General features: G+C 36.9%; 1 protein-coding gene across 4 annotated transcripts; it reads left to right on the forward strand.

Moving 5' to 3' along the window:
- Positions 1–749: 749 nt before the first annotated feature.
- On the forward strand, positions 750–17596 carry LOC121985591 (phosphatidylinositol 4-phosphate 5-kinase 1-like). Of its 4 annotated transcripts, none has more exons than XM_042539148.1 (10): positions 750–1234; positions 2764–2821; positions 3005–4075; positions 5392–5559; positions 6583–6748; positions 7519–7626; positions 7700–7887; positions 12067–12221; positions 15559–15730; positions 16730–17596. In XM_042539148.1, the coding sequence occupies exons 2-10, from the start codon at positions 2784–2786 to the stop codon at positions 17004–17006; spliced, it is 2343 nt and encodes a 780-aa protein (XP_042395082.1). In that variant the 5' UTR covers positions 750–1234; positions 2764–2783; the 3' UTR covers positions 17007–17596. The 4 variants fall into 4 exon arrangements, with proteins under 4 accessions (XP_042395082.1, XP_042395083.1, XP_042395084.1 ...); XM_042539149.1 differs by having other exon boundaries at positions 16747–16883; XM_042539150.1 differs by lacking the exons at positions 15559–15730; positions 16730–17596 and adding an exon at positions 14919–15229.
- Positions 17597–17800: the final 204 nt, after the last annotated feature.

Genomic DNA, 17800 nt, shown 5'->3' on the forward strand with positions numbered 1-17800 from the left:
CACGGCGGAGGTTGACGTGCACGATCGAGACGTGACGTCCGGCACGATGACGAGAAGTGGTTTATCAACTACGCCTGGTCAAGCAATTACGCTGGCGCTCTCCACTCTAAATTATATAAAACAAAGGTATATTACGAAGTCAGTTTATAATTGCATTTTTAAAATGTTTGGTGTGATGACGGGTTAATAACGTTAACGGGCAAGAATGATATTGGTTGACGAGCAAAGCATGCACTGGGTATCGACTAGCGAGTGGGGCCGGCAAGACTGTCAATTGCAACACGTCTCTATAACAAATACCATACGCGTATTCGTCTCCCGAACAAACCACGCAGGTAGCGCCAAATTGCTATTTTTTTCCCATTAACATACACGTATTTTTTCGTTTTGATGCCCGAGTCCCTGTACATTTTAAAATTGCAGATTCGTCATTATTTCTTGTCCTTTTAATTGCTTATTAAAGCAAGCACCGCCATCAGCCTGACAAAAATATCTCGGTGTCTAATGTCGCGGGCCCCCATCGTTAGGGCTGGGATATTTAAAGCTACTTAAAACTATAGACATTATTGATACTTGAATGAATAAAAAAAACGTGAGTCAGCGAAGAGAGGTTGCTTAAATGAATATAAAAAGTTGGAAAGTGGAAGCAAAATTAAGAGGTGAATATTGAAATATCTCATTTTGAAGGATTAGATATGCAAATTTCGCCGAGGATATATAAAAACAAGAAAAAGGCAGGCTTTATTCACGATTGCCACATTCCATTCCTTTACTTTCCGTCGTTGGTAAAAAGTAAGGCACAGTGGAAAAAACAAGACACTCCGATTCCGACGGCAAGCGGCAGCACCAGCGGCGGAAGAACGAGGCAAGAGGAAAACAACAGAGAGGGGAAGGTAAAGCCGACGTCGTGCTTGAAACGAAACAAAGACTCGGAGAGAGATGCGGATAAAATTATGGGGCAGGATCGTTGGATGGATTCCGGTCGGTGCGTCGTGACGGAATCGATGCCTCTTACCACTTGTTCTGCTCAGTTGGGAGCTCTATCCCTTTTTTGGTTGGAAAATTCTTGATCCTTGGCGCGTCCTGTTGGCGTTTTTTCGCTTCCGGATTCGCCAAGCTGGTTTCTCATTCTTTGGTTTCCAATTTCTCCTTTGCGTCCTGGTGCGGTTGGTGCTACTCGTTTTCATATTTCTAGTGCATCCGGAGGGAAGTTTGGGGTGCGAGTCTCGGCGAGGTAGGGTTTCGATTTGCTCTTAGCACTTTATGGTCTGATCGGTTTCTTCGAGTTCATGGGTGAAAGTGATTAAAGAATGATACTCTTTGTGAGGCGAATTTAATAGATTTGAGTAAGATATAGTACTTTATTCCGTTAGGACCTAAGCTCGTGGATAAATGAAAAGTGTAGTTTAGATATATTTGTAATATCTTTGATGATGAACTTGAAGCATTGTATTTCAATGGGAGGGTGGATTGATTTGCAGGGTGAAAGGCTTAATATATACGTAATAAATTTCCTTACTATTTCCACACTCACAACTTGGAGATCAGGAACCTCAATTCAGTTAAGATGAGGTTCAGATTTTGTGGTGATGGAGATTTCTTGGAAAGTGTTGCTTTATTATGTGGAAGCCATTTTCAAATTGAAGTTCTCCTGTTTATGTCTCTGATTACACTTCTTAAGGTTAAGGTTACCAGGGCGTGTTGTCCTGATTTTGTCTATCAGTTTTCAACATTGAGATCTCTCTTATACTCAATGCCTTCCGTAGCTGTGTTGTTCGGAGCTAATGGCATATCATTTAGAATTTTGAATAGGGAAAGTACCCAAATAGGACCTCTACCAACGAAAAATTATGAGTTCTGATACTCTCACGGTTTTAAAAAGTTTTTGCTTAGGATTTCTATGAGGTTGTCTAGGCAAATTTTATAGGGAATTGCATGGAAACCACATGTGGCTGCATATGGCATATGCACTCTGCATGTACTGTTAAAAAACCGTATTTAGTTTCCTCAAGTCTATTTAAACAAACAAATTTACTTAGACCCATAAATTTTCCTATTCAAAATCCTAGTGTTAACTTGATAAATATGTTTGACATCAATATAAATATTTCTTTAAAATTTTCAATACTGATGTGCATATGCTCTTGCATTCCACTATGCGATATAAAATGAGTCCATTGCATTACCACCTACTTAAACTCTTGAATCCTTGTGTCCCTTGTTTAAAAATACCCAAATTAGGCCCCTTCTACTAAAATACCCTTCTCAGTCCATGTAGGCAATTCTTCTTGTATAGACTTTACTGGCAAATCTATTGTTGGATCTGTGAATGTCAACATTCAGGTTCCACTTAGAGGTCTTAGAAATGGAACGTTAGAGCATACAAAAGCTAATATGTGATTTCATTAGTTATTAAAATATGTCAACCTCTTTCAAATCTTAATATGGATTTTGTATATGTTTAGTTGGATGTGTTGGCCAAATATGATTTTGCCATACATTGTTTTTCCTGGCCCTAAGAAAGATTAATTGTGTACTTCGCCAAGGGGAGCATACATGAGTGGGTGAATGTGATGGTACCTTTGTACTGTGCCTTCTTATGGTTCTCGTTTCCCATTTTCAATTATTGCGAGATTACTATCTAGCTTTTGGACTCATAGACTTTAATGCTACTGTTTGTTTAATGCTGAAACTGTCTTGCAGTCTCATATACGGAGATCTTTGCTTGTGGTTTTATCTTATCTTGATGCTTTTTTCATGTAGATCTTAGTCGGGAACATAACATGGCAGGTTTGAATATGAGCCCTGAGCTTGGTGGAAGGTGAGATGTTTTTGCCCTTGTTTCATCTACCTAGGTATTACATTATTTGCTCTCATCTTAAACAACACATCTATACATTCTAAGATGGTTGTTGTTAGAGTCTTCTTGATAAAAGCATCAAGTTAGACAAGTTTATGCTCTTCTTATCTTCTATTGAAATTTTATTTGTCACTTGCTTGCTAGCTATGGTGAGAAGGTACTCTCAAATGGTGATGTCTATGTTGGAAGTTTTGATGGTTTGCTTCCTCATGGGATAGGAAGATATACCTGGTCAGATGGAATGATATATGATGGACAATGGGAGAAAAACAAAATAACTGGTAGAGGAAAGATATATTGGCTATCTGGTGCAACATATGAAGGTGAATTTTGTGGAGGTTTTCTCCATGGTTCAGGTACTCTTTTTGGACTTGATGGTTCTGTCTATAAAGGTTTATGGAGGATGAATAAACAACATGGAAAGGGAGTCAAAACTTATTCTAATCTAGATGAATATGATGGTCTGTGGAGGGAGGGTTGCCAAGAAGGTCTTGGAACATACAGATGGTGTAATGACAATACTTATACTGGAAATTGGAAGGCTGGAAAGATGTATGGTAAAGGGGTTATGAAGTGGGCAAATGGTGATATATTTTATGGTGATTGGTCAGATGGATTAGAAAATGGCTCAGGCTGCTACAAATATGCGGATGGATCAATTTATATCGGAATTTGGAGTAAAGGGTTAAAGGATGGACATGGAACCTTTTTCCCTACCGGAAGCAAACTACCTAATGAACTTAGATGTCCAGAATCTGTTCTGTATGATAATATGGCACAAAGGCTTTTTCATTCTGCATTATACAGTGCCGAAGCATCAGTGAGCAAAAAGCCCTTTAACGGAAGATGTAAAATCACTAGATGGAGCACACTTGGTTACTTCCATAAATCAAAGCGAATATCACATAGGCCATCATCTCTTGGAGTCTGGAACATCGACACTAGTTGTAGCAGTTTGTCAGAGAGCACATCTCATACACAGTGTTCTTCATCTGATGGTCGCCATGTACTTGTAGATGCCTGTGTTGTAGCATATGATAGAGAGTACATGCAAGGAGTACTAATAACCGAAAGCATTAGTCATTATGATTTTGAAAAATCTCAAAGAAGTAAAAAGAAGTGGAAAATGAAGCAACAATCAAGGGGACCTGGTGAAAATATTTACAGAGGTCACAGGAACTACTATCTGATGCTAAACTTGCAACTTGGAATTAGGTAAATATCTTGAATTAGTGAGCTTGAGAACATTGTTCAGTCTTCTTTTTCATTCCTTAACTCCTTCATTTTGTAGTTGTGTAACTCATATTGCATCAAACTATTTACCAATCCTTTTATTGGATTACTCTGTGCTTTGAAGTTAATTTATTCTGATGACAGAGAAATTTTTAAAAAATTTGGTAGGTTTATTTCTACATAGGAATTCAAAACAAATCTCTTGCCTATTTATTAGTCTATGTAGATTTGGTTGAGCTGAGTTTTTATATATTTTGGTTGAAAAGCCCGTGCAAATAAATCTTCATCACATTGAGCCCTCTAGAGTGTTTTTTTCCTCCCTCACCCAGTTGACATCCTCTCGTTGAAAAGAATGTGAATCAAAATAATGAAAAAGGAGAATCTGAATTGAACTTGATTCAAATGCTTATGCACAAACAATTGGCTTAGTGATGTTACCAAGGTTTAAAATCTTGTTCCAAGCTAGGCTTCTCCTGGCATGAACAAAATGTGGCAACGCTACATCGAGTATGCCGACATGTGCTGGACATATGAATTAAGAGGAAGGAATTGGGGAGGAGAAGAGGAAAAAAATAGAAGGAGAGGAGAAGATGCAAAAATCCAAACCCTAGCTTCTCATGGTCGCCTCATCTAGCTTGAGATAGCCTTGAGTGAAAGCTCCAACATTGTCATGGTAGTTTCTATTATCATGGAAACCTCATGTGAAAGCTTTGATGCTATCACAATTAGCATCTAGGACATAGCCGAGTTGGTCACTACGTGGTACATTTATAGAAATGGGCAAAGGTTGATTCCCGATGAAGCCGGTGGAAATAACCTCCTATGTAGTGGCCTACTCGGGGCGCCTGGGGCTTTGACCTTTTGCAGAAATTTGATGCTATCACAATCATCACAAAGCCCACGTGAAGGCTCTAATAGCATTGCTGTCATTGTTGACCTCGAGAAAGTCAAATCTGTCTCAATTGTGGAATGGGTTTTGTCTTCTTGGCCACTTTTTGTGTGTTGGTCAGCAGTTAGATTGATATATCTCACCCATGTTGATTGGCATAGAACAAATAAGAAACTGTGGATCATATTAGTTATTAGCATAGTGAAGATTGATAAAATAATCATTTGATAATAAGAAAGTTAGCTTCTTTTCATTAGCATGTAACTTTCCTATTGAAATGATTCTCATGGGCTATCCTTTGTGGAATCTATCTTCCTAAGCTCTATATTTAACTTTTATTTGTTTTGATTATTATTTGTTGCTGTAACCTCAACGTTGAGAAACTGAGTTCTCCTTTTGAAACTGACAGGTATACAGTTGGGAAAATCACACCAGTGCCTATGCGTGAAGTCCGATCCTCTGATTTTGGGCCTCGAGCTAGAATACGAATGTACTTCCCTTGTATGGGATCTCAATTTACACCTCCACATAACTCCATTGGTTTTTTTTGGAAGGACTATTGTCCTATGGTTTTTAGGTAGTTCAGCATCATTCTTTCTGATTCTTTATTTAACTTAAAACAATCATTTTAGACATGTATTCTAGTGATTTACATCAGCTTAGGTATTGTTTTGGTCTTCCATGTTCATGCCATGCACAAGCAGTGAGAAATAGTTCTTTATCTTGGTTTTGATGCTAGAGGTTCACCCATTTAATCAAAAATATTATATAAGGAACTTTGCATGAGTCTTTCCAACATTATCATTTTGTATTTTCCCAACTCCCCCTCTTTCTGTATTGGAGTATAGACTTAATGACCTACATTTCCAACTTTACTGGCCTCGACAACATGGCATGCATAGCCAGGGATGGTGGGACAGTTGGTGCAATGGGGGTGACTGCCCCAACTATCCCATAGGGAGTTAAATGGCCTTTTTATTCCTACTCAATCTAGTGAATATATTAATGCAATTTAATTTTTTTCTGGAATCAATTTCCCCTAAAAGTACTTGGCTTTGCAGCAAAAGTTATGAACAGTAAGAGTACATGGTTTCATAATCTATCTTTCCTTATATATATTTTAATCATACTCTTCTTGCATTGCATTGCATTTCTGTGATATATTCCTTTTATTTTGTTCTACTGTAGAAATTAGAAGTTCAATCTGCCTCCTAGCCTTGGGTAAATTATAAGAAGAAGATTGTGTTGATTTTTGTTTTCCATCATCAAATGATAATAGAAGTAGAGGAAAGGGTTTTCATATATTATAAGTTAGTGGTTGCACCCAATGCCCATAGTGATTAGAGTGTCTACAGCTTTATAAGTTTCAGCAGACACTTGCAGGGACACAAGCAAAAGTGCAGATGTTACAATTTACACCACCATTTGTTCACTTTTATCATTTCTTTTTAATACACAATATATCTGAATATTTGTGCCCTAATAACTACTCTGTGTCTCTTTGCACTTGCTTTGTTGGGTGATTTCTTATATGCAACCTGTCCATTTGATTGCTTGAGAGTTGGTGCTCACTGTTTTTCTTAATGCAATATGTTTTCAGGAATCTTCGTGAAATGTTTAAGATAGATGCTGCGGACTACATGATGTCCATATGTGGAGGTGATGGTCTGAAGGAGCTTTCATCTCCAGGAAAAAGCGGCAGCATATTTTACCTTTCGCAAGATGAAAGATTTGTAATAAAGACTCTGAGAAAATATGAACTTAAGGTTTGAATACTCATCTATGCATTTTATCACAGAAAAAATGAATTTTTTTTCCCCCACAGGGCATTTGAGTGTTTTTTTTTTTTCAATTTTCAAATGTTGCTTGCTTTGGTACCATTTAAATGAAATTAGTCACATGATGTTAAATTGTCAAAATTTTGTTGTTTCCCTCCCGTCCTTGCTTTGGATTGATTGTGTAATAGATGTAAAAATGGGTATATATTCAGCGCAAAAACATTGTTATCTTTTAATTTGGCAGCATATTATACACTTTTTGTGAGCAAATCCTATACAAATTGCTAGTTGCAACTCTTTTGCATAATTTCTTATCCTGAATCCTTTATCCATGATATTTTTGTTTCAAACACACAGGAGTTTTCTTCTACATGCTGCTTGATGAAGCACCTAATATGTAGTTCTGTAGTATTCTTGGGCTCTAGTGCATTAATTTATAGGTACATCTCTTTTTTGTTTTAGAATCAATTCTTCTATCAGTTTGAATTCAGGAAGGGATAAGGTCCAAGGTCATAAGACGCTTTCAAACTGTGTAAATTTCCAACCTAATTTGGTCTAGTTTAGAAGAATTTTTAGTAGTTCCAGAAAAATGCTGCTTAACAAAGGATTCTGTCATTGCTTAACTGTGACAAAGTAGATCCACTATTAGTTGTTCATTAAACCTAGTTGGAACATAAGCAATAATTTGGATAGCAACTGCATTAGCATAAAATTTTCAATTTAACTGAAGGTTCTGAATTTCAACATTTAACTTGTAGATCCTGTTAAAGATGCTTCCAAATTATTATGCTCATGTTGGAGCCTATGACAATACCCTAATAACAAAATTTTTTGGTCTCCACAGACTGACTATAAAAGGGAGGAAGGTGTGTTGACAAATTTTCATCACAGTTCTACATTTCAAATGCTTTACTGCTATTTAACATGTTGTTGTTGTAGATTCGCTTTGTTGTTATGGGAAATATGTTTCGGACAGAACTGCGAATTCACCGTCGGTATGACTTGAAGGGTTCCTCTATTGGAAGATCTACAAGCACACATAAAACTAATGGGAACACAACATTGAAGGACCTTGACTTGTCATATGTTTTTCATTTAGAGAAATCATGGCGACAGTCACTTTTTAGGTCAGCTACTTAAATTCATTGTCTTTAAGATGATGTTTAGTATCATGTTAGACTTTCATTTCTACCAGAGGCAAGGAATACATCATTCACTCAAAAACGGGCCTATCCTCTTCTACAAGTACTCAAATAGTAGAAAGATAATGGAAAACATGAGGGAATATTTGAATTTAGATCCTGGAATGTTGCTAATATTATTACTAAGGTTGCAAAGACCTTGGAAGTAGTTGTGAAAATCCTAGGTATAAAACCAGCCTCCTCCAAATGAGGGCTTGCTCCCATAATATATAACTAAATATAAAAATTAGGCAAGCCGTTAGCCTTTCCCTTTACTCAAAAAAGGTATCCTTGTCATGTTTTATCCTTTTTATAAGATTTTCCATGTTTCATATGAATGCCATGTTTTATATTCTCTCATTCCTAATAAGTTACCCTTTGCATTATTAATTGTAGTATCATTTTCACATCACTAGCTTCTTTATGGCTCTTTGCATATGATATTCCCTTTCTCTAAAATCTATCAATAAGTTGATATCCTTCATCTACCTTGATAAGTATTGATGTATTTCTGCCTCGGTGCAATGATGCAATGGTTAGGTCCTCTAACGGATAACCAAGGGATCTAAGGTTCGAGTCTTAGTTGCGGCGCATTATAGGAGATTTCCCTTCCGTGAACGCTACTATTTGGATGAGTCTCCATGAGCGCTTATCATGAGCCGATGGGAAATATCCGTGAGGCTGGGCCGATCACCTCTAGGATTAGTCGGTTTGAAGAGCTGAATACCTAGATTATCAAAAAAAAAGTATTGATGTATTTCTGCATGTCATATCACATTACTAGCTTCTTTCTTGCTTTCTTTGAATGGTCATCCCCTTCTCCAAAACCCAAGGATAAGTTGATATTTTTTAATGACCTTGATCACCGTGAGATACAATTAAGTCTGAAAAGTTGGGGAAGCTTAGTTCTAAAATGAAACTTAAATGCATCCTTGTTAGAATTTATTTAAATTAATTAATGAAATAATAAATCTAAATGAATGGATATTTGAAGTAAAATGGGTCAAAGCAAATTTGAAAAATTCAAGAAAGGCATGGCCGTTGAAATGGAATGGGTGTGAATGAATAGTTGTGATACATTCAGAAAATTATGGCTGTTCATTTTAATTTGGAGCTTGGCAGTTTTTTCAGTTTTAACATTCAAAACTGAAAACAAGTTGTATCTTTTGGCACATGTCTTTTGGCAAGAGACGTATCTATTCATTGTGACTTTTGGAAGAGACTATTCAAGTCTATAAATAGAGAAGAGATTGTGAAGACAAAAACAACAAGTTTTTTGTTCTCTCATCTTTATAATATCGAATTTTTATATTCTCCAAGTTTCAAAATATTTTCTATTGTTGCTTATAGAAAATATTGCAAAGGCGTGTCATTGCTTCCTTAAGTAACATTGAGAGGGGACAAATATAGTTTTTAGGAAAATGTATCTCGTACGTGTTTCAAGTCTTCAACCATTTGTTTCCTAATTTTGGGAGATCACCTCATATCATTTTTCTAACAATTTCTTGCTCTACTTGGGAAATATGTCCTCAACTTGTTAAAGATACCTTGCCTTTCTTTCTCTATGCATCTCCCTTCTTCTATCTGTTCAATTGAGGGTTGAGGTTGAAGGATCGAAATAGTGATAGAGGGTGGGTGAATATCGCTCATTAAAAATCATTTTCATTTCGTAAAACTAAATCAAAGTATAACAGTGGAATTAAAAATAATAGATAAGGTGACAAGGTTGGTTACTTAGTTCGGAATTTGTGTCGACTCCTACTCTAAGACCCACGATCCTTGATTGCATAGTTGGGCAATTTACTATAATTCGTAGAATGAAGTTTACAAGTATTATGCAAGCTAAAGTAAATATACCGACAATGAAATTCAAGACAAAGATCGTCGAAGCTTTTTGGCGTCGTAGCTTGCACAGAGTTGAAGCACAGTAGAAAGATGCTCAGAAGATTACGCAGAAGTTTTGTAGTCAGCTCGGATCTCAAGGTCCTTTTATAAACTATGTTTGGTCAACTGAAAAAGCCTTTGGTCAACTGATCCTTTCGGTCGACCGATCTATCTATCGGTCGACTGATCACACAGAATTCCTTCTTTGCCGAGATCTGATCGTTACCTCATTAATAACATTTATTATTCGGTCGACTGATCCTTGAGTTCGGTCGACTGATCCGCTTGATTTCCTTCTTCGCTGAGATTCGATCTTCTTCATCATTAATGCTTAATCCCTGGGTTCACACTGATCCGCCCGACTTCCCAGTTTTACTCTGCGCGATCTAAATCCTGCCATATCAACTTGGTTCGGTCGACTGAATCTCCTATTTGGTCGACCAATCCCTTCGGCTTCTGCAAAACAGAGTTAGTTCCACACTTTATAAAAAAAAATCCCTGCAACACAAAGTTAGCACAGTAGTATAATGCTGCATGAGTAAGAAAAGACAGTAAGATTTGTTTTGATCTCAACTTGGAAATTTCTGGTTTTTTAAGTTGGATCAGCGACCTAGGGTTTGTCCCTTCCTAGGACACGACCTCCAAGTCACTCCACTCCAGTTGCTTACCTCAACCTACCTGTCAAACATTTGATCCTCCAGACCTGTTTAGACCTGTTTGGACTTTCTCTGCTAAGTGTTTGATCGCCTGAGCCATTAAGACTTTTCCTGCAATACTAAATTAGCCAACTGCAATAATAGTAACGTAAAATACTATGGTAACACTAATCTTAGGTTTACCAAGATCCACTGGTCCGCGGTCAACCGGAAACCTTTCGATCAATCTTGCTTGGAGTTTACTCCTCCAAGACTTCTCGTTACCTAAGATTACCTCCCCTAGGATTTTTATCACATGACGTCACTCACCAAGACCTAGGATTACTTCCTCTTAAGATTTTCACCACCTAACATCACTCACCAAGACCTAGGGTTACCTCTCCCTAGAATTTTCTTCACTCATCAAGACTCAACATCGGATCGGCCTGTCAAAGATTCGATATCAGGTATCAACTTTGACCTAACTAGACTCCTTTAAACATATTGTCAAACAAACATCAAAATCCTGGAGGTCGATTGTATCAATAGAGGTATTGGTTGGTCTGACAGTGGTAAAATTAACAATGCTAGATATGTATAGAATTATTATCTTCCTGCAAAATATTTGTCAAGAAACAATTTGATACATGAAAACATGATCCAGTATGCTAGTTAGTAGTCATAGTATGAATGGACCATTTTGTTGGAGAACTCTTGATCATGAATCTATGGTTTCATGCTTTTTGCAACTATTGATGCATACAACAGTTTTTAGGTTACAAAACCTATATATGCGAGAGCAATTAGGGGACTAATTGTATATAGTTCATATACTAAGTTGTTTTTTTTGTAAAAATGACAATAATGATTTATAAACATTGGTAGAGGGTATCAAAATCAGGTTATAGCTAGGAGTTGCTCGGATCAATTTGTGTAGATCTCCATCTACGATTATGAGATCTTCTCCATTTTTAATTTATGTATCAATGTTAGCCGGAACACCTTAACACCTAAGCTGCTGAGATTCTTGAGTCCACTTAAGGCCACATAGGAGTAGATTGATGCACAATTATCTAGCTGTCTATTGATCCCAACCTTATGAGCGTATTTTGTTATTTCTTCTCTTGACCTTATGAGTGTCTTTTCATGTTTATTCTCTTTCTATGAGATTTTGGCTTATGTAATATAGAAACTAATTGATTACAAGGGCAACCAACCTTTTGTTCCTGTCACAAGGGCAACCAAACTGTTGGTTTATGTAATATAGAAACCAATTGAAGAAAAGACTGACTACGGGCTTATTCAAGAAAAAAAATCCTAGCTGAATCACACAAGTACCTTGTATCTCTTTATGCTCGATCTTGTTTACATCTTTTCATATTCTTTCTTGTTGTCACTCCTCACTGACCAGGATACATTTGTGGCTTGTGATCTGCATTTCATTTCTGATTTTGAAGTTCATGATAATTTTTTTTTTTATATTTGCGGCTTCACAATGAATTTAACTTGAGTTTATTTTCATGATTACATCCTAGAGATAGCCTTCAACTCACTGAATTAACTTTCTTTCTTTCTTTCTTCTTTTTTTTTTTATAAATTTTTTCAGACAAATCTCTCTAGATTGTAAGTTCCTGGAATCACAATCCATAATCGATTACAGTTTGTTGCTGGGTCTGCACTTTAGAGCTCCTGAGCATTTGAAGGCATATTCAGAATCTCATAATTTACCAGCAGAGAATGCAGGTTTACCAGACAATTATTGTAAGTATCTTGTCCAGTTCTGGTATCAAAGATACATTTGTCTACTTTTTTATATTCATTTATAATATTTCATTCTCATGCTTATAGTTTGCCAATTAGAGATATTTTTATAGTCACTGAATTTATTTTCCTCCATTATGTAATATAAATTTTGTGCCTCATTTTTTAGATTGAGTCAATGATCTTTGTTGTGGATTTTGTGGTCCAAATTAGTCAGTAAATTTTGACAACCTTTGGAATTTGACTATCCTTTATAAAGTTACTTCAAAACCCTAATGAAGTTTGATATAAGATACTGCCTAATATTTACTGAATATTCGATAAAAGTACATGGATATATCACTTATGCACAACATTTTTGAACATATTTGTTTATGAATTATGGCCAGCTATAGTAGAACAGGATATTAATATGGATGTATGACAATGGTCTCAATGCTGCTCTGATGACTTTGCAAAAGATAAATATTGCTGAAACTTCATAAGTAATCATTGATTAGTCAAAATTAATTCTTGTGTATTTTATGATGACCATTTTCTTAGCCTTCTTAGCCTCAATACATGCATATTTTACCCCATTTAGTTAGTGAAAAATTAAGCAGTTCTAGAGGGACAGAACTTTACTTTTTACTACACCTTTAGAAGGAGAGACTTAACTGCCATTACCATAGATCCACACACCAAGTTCTAGGTCATTTTTTGTCAATCAACATGGCATCTACTGGTTTGCTGAATAACACGGATGATAATAAGTCTTGTAGTAGGCTTGCATGCTTATAAAGATCCATCTATCTTATTATGATTTCTTGCTTGATTTACTCTCTCTCAATGGTGTGGGGCACTCGTGGGGAGGCCGTCATGGTGACGGAGTTCACCTTTTTGTAGAATGATCTCTTGCTGTTGCACTTAGCAGTTGGCTATAAACTGACCCCGTAATTTACCTTCTTTCACATAATCTGGGGACGGACTGTGAGGGACGTCTAGGGTGAGCATAATTACCTTTTACTATAATGACCTCCTGCTATTGTTAGGGATTTGGAAGTGTGACCACTGTCATTGTCACACAAACACATTAATTTTCTGAACAAATCTTCAGTATATATATATATATATATATATATATATTTCAATTTCTGTATTGCTTGTGTCACATTTTCTTTTAACAAGTCAAACTATTTTCACATTCTGAAGTATGTGAAATCAATCCTTGTATTGGACGAGGAGTTGTAGAAAACATTTGAATAAAAAACAAACAAAGATGTAATCCTCATTTTCTTTTATGTTACCTATTCAATTTTTAGATGTTTTAAACCTAGGCCCTAAATCATTGGGCTGATCTCAAATAATTTGTTGTAGAACTATTTTTTTCGTTGACATACTCCCAAGGCGCTTTACCTTGCACCTTTAAGAAATGATTATCCGAAAAAGTGAAGTGAAAGTGGCATTGTCAGGCTATTTTTTAGTTGGCTGTTCAGTATAGCCGTGTTATTCCTAAATTGTTCTGCATGTAACATGACAGTAAGTTTGTGTATCTGTATGGTATAGGTGTGAATTCCTTATCATTTTCTAGCCAGGCTATTGACATGTCAACCTAATCCCTCTAGTGGGCAAGCTACAGCACCCATGTCACTCCCATCATAGATGCTACTTAAAATATATATTTTCCTCAACTTGTTTAATCTGTTATCAAGAATTCAATACATTAGGTCCTCATTTAGGTTCTGATATGACAAATTGGTGTGAAATGTTTCATAAGTCCATTTCTAAAATGTTGAACCAGCTAACACCGAACCTCGGGTGCTTAGCCCTACGGAAGTTTCCATGGGCCGCTAGAGTAAATCGGGAAGCGCTCGTAGCGGGTAGCCTAGAAGCCCAACATGATGTGGTTATGCGCCCCATTTGGAGGAAAAATCCTGAAAATATGCTATAGCTAGGGATCGAACCACAGGTGCCTAGGTGATAACTTGACGCCCTTCCGCTGCTCCGTAGCCTTAGGGGCTCATTAGTCCATTTCTATGTGACAAAAGACGATTCGCTCGCCCTAGTGCCCCCGCCAACTCGTCCCTAGGCCAACACGAAAGAGGTAAATCATAGGTGGCTACTAGCCATTAGTGTAGGTGGTCAAGGCACGGGGGAAGACATGCTTGGACGCCGAGTTTTGATCCCAAGACCTCATGTGGCAACATCTGTCAACCACCGCACCGTCCTGAGGGGACCCTATTAGTCCATTTCTAGAATTTTAGGAAACACGCTTTAATTTTGGAAAATATTCTAACATCATTTCTCAGATGCAACAAAACCTTATGTAAATCTAAATATAGTTGTTAGTTGTAGATCTGGGTTTTTTGTCCTAAATGATATGACAAATAAGCAAATCTTAACTTCGGATGAGAACATATTCATGAATTTGAAGACCCCCATACCATGCTACCCATTCCCTTGCTGATCAAGTGATCATGTAATGACTTTTATTGTTATTATGCTCTTCTATGATTTTCCTCTCTTGTGATTTGGTCATGGTCTAAGCTTGACCAGACTTTAATGTAAGAGATTGTTAGATTATGGTTTTGGTTGACGCGATCATAAATATTGTTATTACTTCACCAATCAATCGGAGAACAAAAATAATCTAATCTACAGTTCATGAGTATTCTTTTTTATATAATGGCTATTTGCAAGGTTCAAAATTCCATTCAGTGCTAGGTATATAGTTGACCAGCCTGAACAGTTCTATTTGGTGGTTGGCTAGAATGGTTCTATTTTGGTGTCAATGACACAAACAAAAAGGGGAAGGAAGAGGATGAAAGGAAGATGATTTGCTCTTGTCCCACCTGACTGCCGCCTAGCTTTCTGCTCACCTGCTTTCTGTAAAGAGAACTTTGCCTGCCTTCCCAGCCATCAAATTTTCCTGCTTAAGCCTCCTTGATGATCCTCTGTTGCTATTTCTGCTTTTGATTGCCTTCCTACGTGCTTCTGTTGGTGTTTTGAGCTGGAGGCTGCTTCAATGCACTCCTATGTCTCACCACCCAAGCGAAATGGTGAGACAGAATGATGCTTTAATCATATGGTTAAATATTGTGTAATTTATTCAAGATAGGCGCATAAATTGGAATTGTGATTCTAACTAAATGATCATTCTTTAGAATCAAAATTCACCTTATGAAAAAGTGGTTAAATAGCTTGACAGAGCCCTGGATAACAGATTTGAATATTTAATTCAAGTGAGCAATTTCTTAGTTGAAATTGTTGGGCTCATTTTATAGCATTTGTTTTCAATTTTCTTCCCTTTTTTTTTTTTTTTTTTGAGGACTATACAGTTTTGTTTTCTCTCATCCAGCTGACGCCCAGTTACATGAAGAAATCAGAAACCTTCCAAAGGGTTTGTACTTGGTTGCACATGAACCAAGTTCTGTCAGTAGTCTACCAGGTTCACACATCCGAGGCAGCACATTAAGAGCATCTGCAGCTGGTAATAAGGAAGTTGATCTTCTTTTGCCTGGCACAGGAAGGTACATATTAAAAAAATTTCAAGCTTGTTTACTTTTCACATGTAGCCTTTTCCAATTAACATGTATTTTAAACATGTTTTAAAACCTCAATAAAAATTCAGGCCAGTTCAGTAGTAGTAGAGATAAAAAGTAAAATATCATAATGAATCACTTATATGAGCTAATGAAGACTTCACATTAATCTTTAAAGAAAAGGCTCAACCCAAAATATATATATTGGATATTAATGTTAACTGATATTTGAAAGACTTGAAACCATAAAGAACTCACCTCGTATCTAGATAACAGACTAACAGAGTAGATGATTTCTCATGTACAAAGAATTACATGGGTCGTATTCTTGGCCCATTTCCATAACTGTTTGAAGTCTGAACATAGAACTTCTAGTGAAGCCAGAACAAACCCTATGCTAAAGTCCATATTGGTTTAGATAAAAAAAAGTAGCCATAGACTTCTAGTATTTGACGACCAGACTGTAATTATTCTATTTGACAATAGCTGTAGAAATATCAGTTGGAGATCTACCCAACTGAGTTTGTTGGTTCCCTGATCCAATCTCCATAGTTGAAAAGAGGGTGCTGTCCTAAAATTGTGATATTGTTTTCTATTATACTCTCACAAGTGTCATCTAGCAAGATGCTCAATGCTTTCTCTTGTTCATCATATCTTTCTTCGACAATTTTTACTTGCAGAACAATAGAAAAAAGTACAGTTGAATGAATCTCACATGCATTAATGTTGCTACTGTAGTTAGATATTAATGCCAACCATTCAGTGTTTTGAGCGTACGCATCTAATATTCTGATCAGCCTGCCTGTGGTTGGTATTTGGACGTATTGTAATCTTGTCAGATTTTCTGTAAGCATAGATCGTGTTATTTGAAAAGAACACTTCAAGAAACAAAGGCAACCTTATACTGCATGCATACAGATTAGATTTTATTACATCTACTAATAATGTAGTGGTGCTATTGGCAAAGATATCTAATAAGCAGTACAGGTTACGTGTACAATTAGGAGTTAACATGCCGGCTCAAGCTAATTCGAAGCTACTTCACAACGGGCTACTTGATTCAGCAGAAACTGGTCCCATTGAAGTCTATGACGTTGTTCTCTATTTTGGAATCATCGACATATTGCAGGAATATAACATGACCAAGAAACTGGAACATGCCTGCAAGTCACTCAAGTATAACCCCCTGTCGATTTCTGCTATTGAGCCAAAGATGTACTCAAAGCGGTTCATCAGTTTCCTGAAGGAAGTGTTCCCAGAATAGGTTCTATTTAAGAGGAATCATGGAGGTGCCCTGTATTGGCAGAGTTGATGGGTGAAAAATTGGTCAACAACGTGTGCTCGTGTATTCTTTTTCCTGTTGACTGCCTGCACAGCATATGCCATGACCCATTAGGTTAAAGCTTTGGCTGTGAATCAATGTTCTCAATCATAGTGGCGTTCCCCCCTGTACAATGTGTATCCTTGGAGTTTGGCAAAGATTTTCAAGAAATTTATACAGCTTCAGTCAATGCAATTAATCAACAGAATGGAGAGTCCATGAACATCTTGTCATCGTGCAAACATAGTGGGTTTCTCCAGCCAGGATGATGTTACTTCTGTGAGATTAATCAGTGTTTCCCGATCAACCATCATGTCCCATGAGCTGACAAAGTGATCCATGAGAATGTTGAGGAATTACTCCTGATACACCTACAGTTCATTTTGCTCACGTTCTTTCTGTCCCTTGATCTATTTTATAGTAGAGATGTGGAAGTCTTCATTTACAGAAAATAACTACAACCGCTTGTGGCTTGTTGTCAGATCTGTATGAGTGTTGTAAAGTTCAAATCAGTTGAGGATTTTAACTGTTCATCTCATTCATGAGTGAGTTCAAGTTCCTTCTCGATTTGTTATGCGAGAGACCTGTGCCATCCCAAACAAAAAAGCCTCGTTTAAGCACATTGTCGAGGATACTAAATAGGGATGATGTCATGGTGCTGGTAACTCAAATTTGGATCCTTTGGATGGTACGGTGGTTAAGGTGATGTTGCCATATAAGATTTTGAAATTAAAATT

This window comes from Zingiber officinale, chromosome 5B (assembly GCF_018446385.1).
Source record: "Zingiber officinale cultivar Zhangliang chromosome 5B, Zo_v1.1, whole genome shotgun sequence".
In the NCBI taxonomy this organism is placed as follows: domain Eukaryota; kingdom Viridiplantae; phylum Streptophyta; class Magnoliopsida; order Zingiberales; family Zingiberaceae; genus Zingiber; species Zingiber officinale.

Excerpts from the sequence above, each read along its gene's own strand:
- LOC121985591 (XM_042539148.1), top strand. The coding sequence starts at position 2,784 with ATGGCAGGTTTGAATATGAGCCCTGAGCTTGGTGGAAG. Across the intron at positions 2,822-3,004 it reads AGCCCTGAGCTTGGTGGAAG|CTATGGTGAGAAGGTACTCT; the intron begins GTGAGATGTTTT and ends CTTGCTTGCTAG. Across the intron at positions 4,076-5,391 it reads AACTTGCAACTTGGAATTAG|GTATACAGTTGGGAAAATCA; the intron begins GTAAATATCTTG and ends TGAAACTGACAG.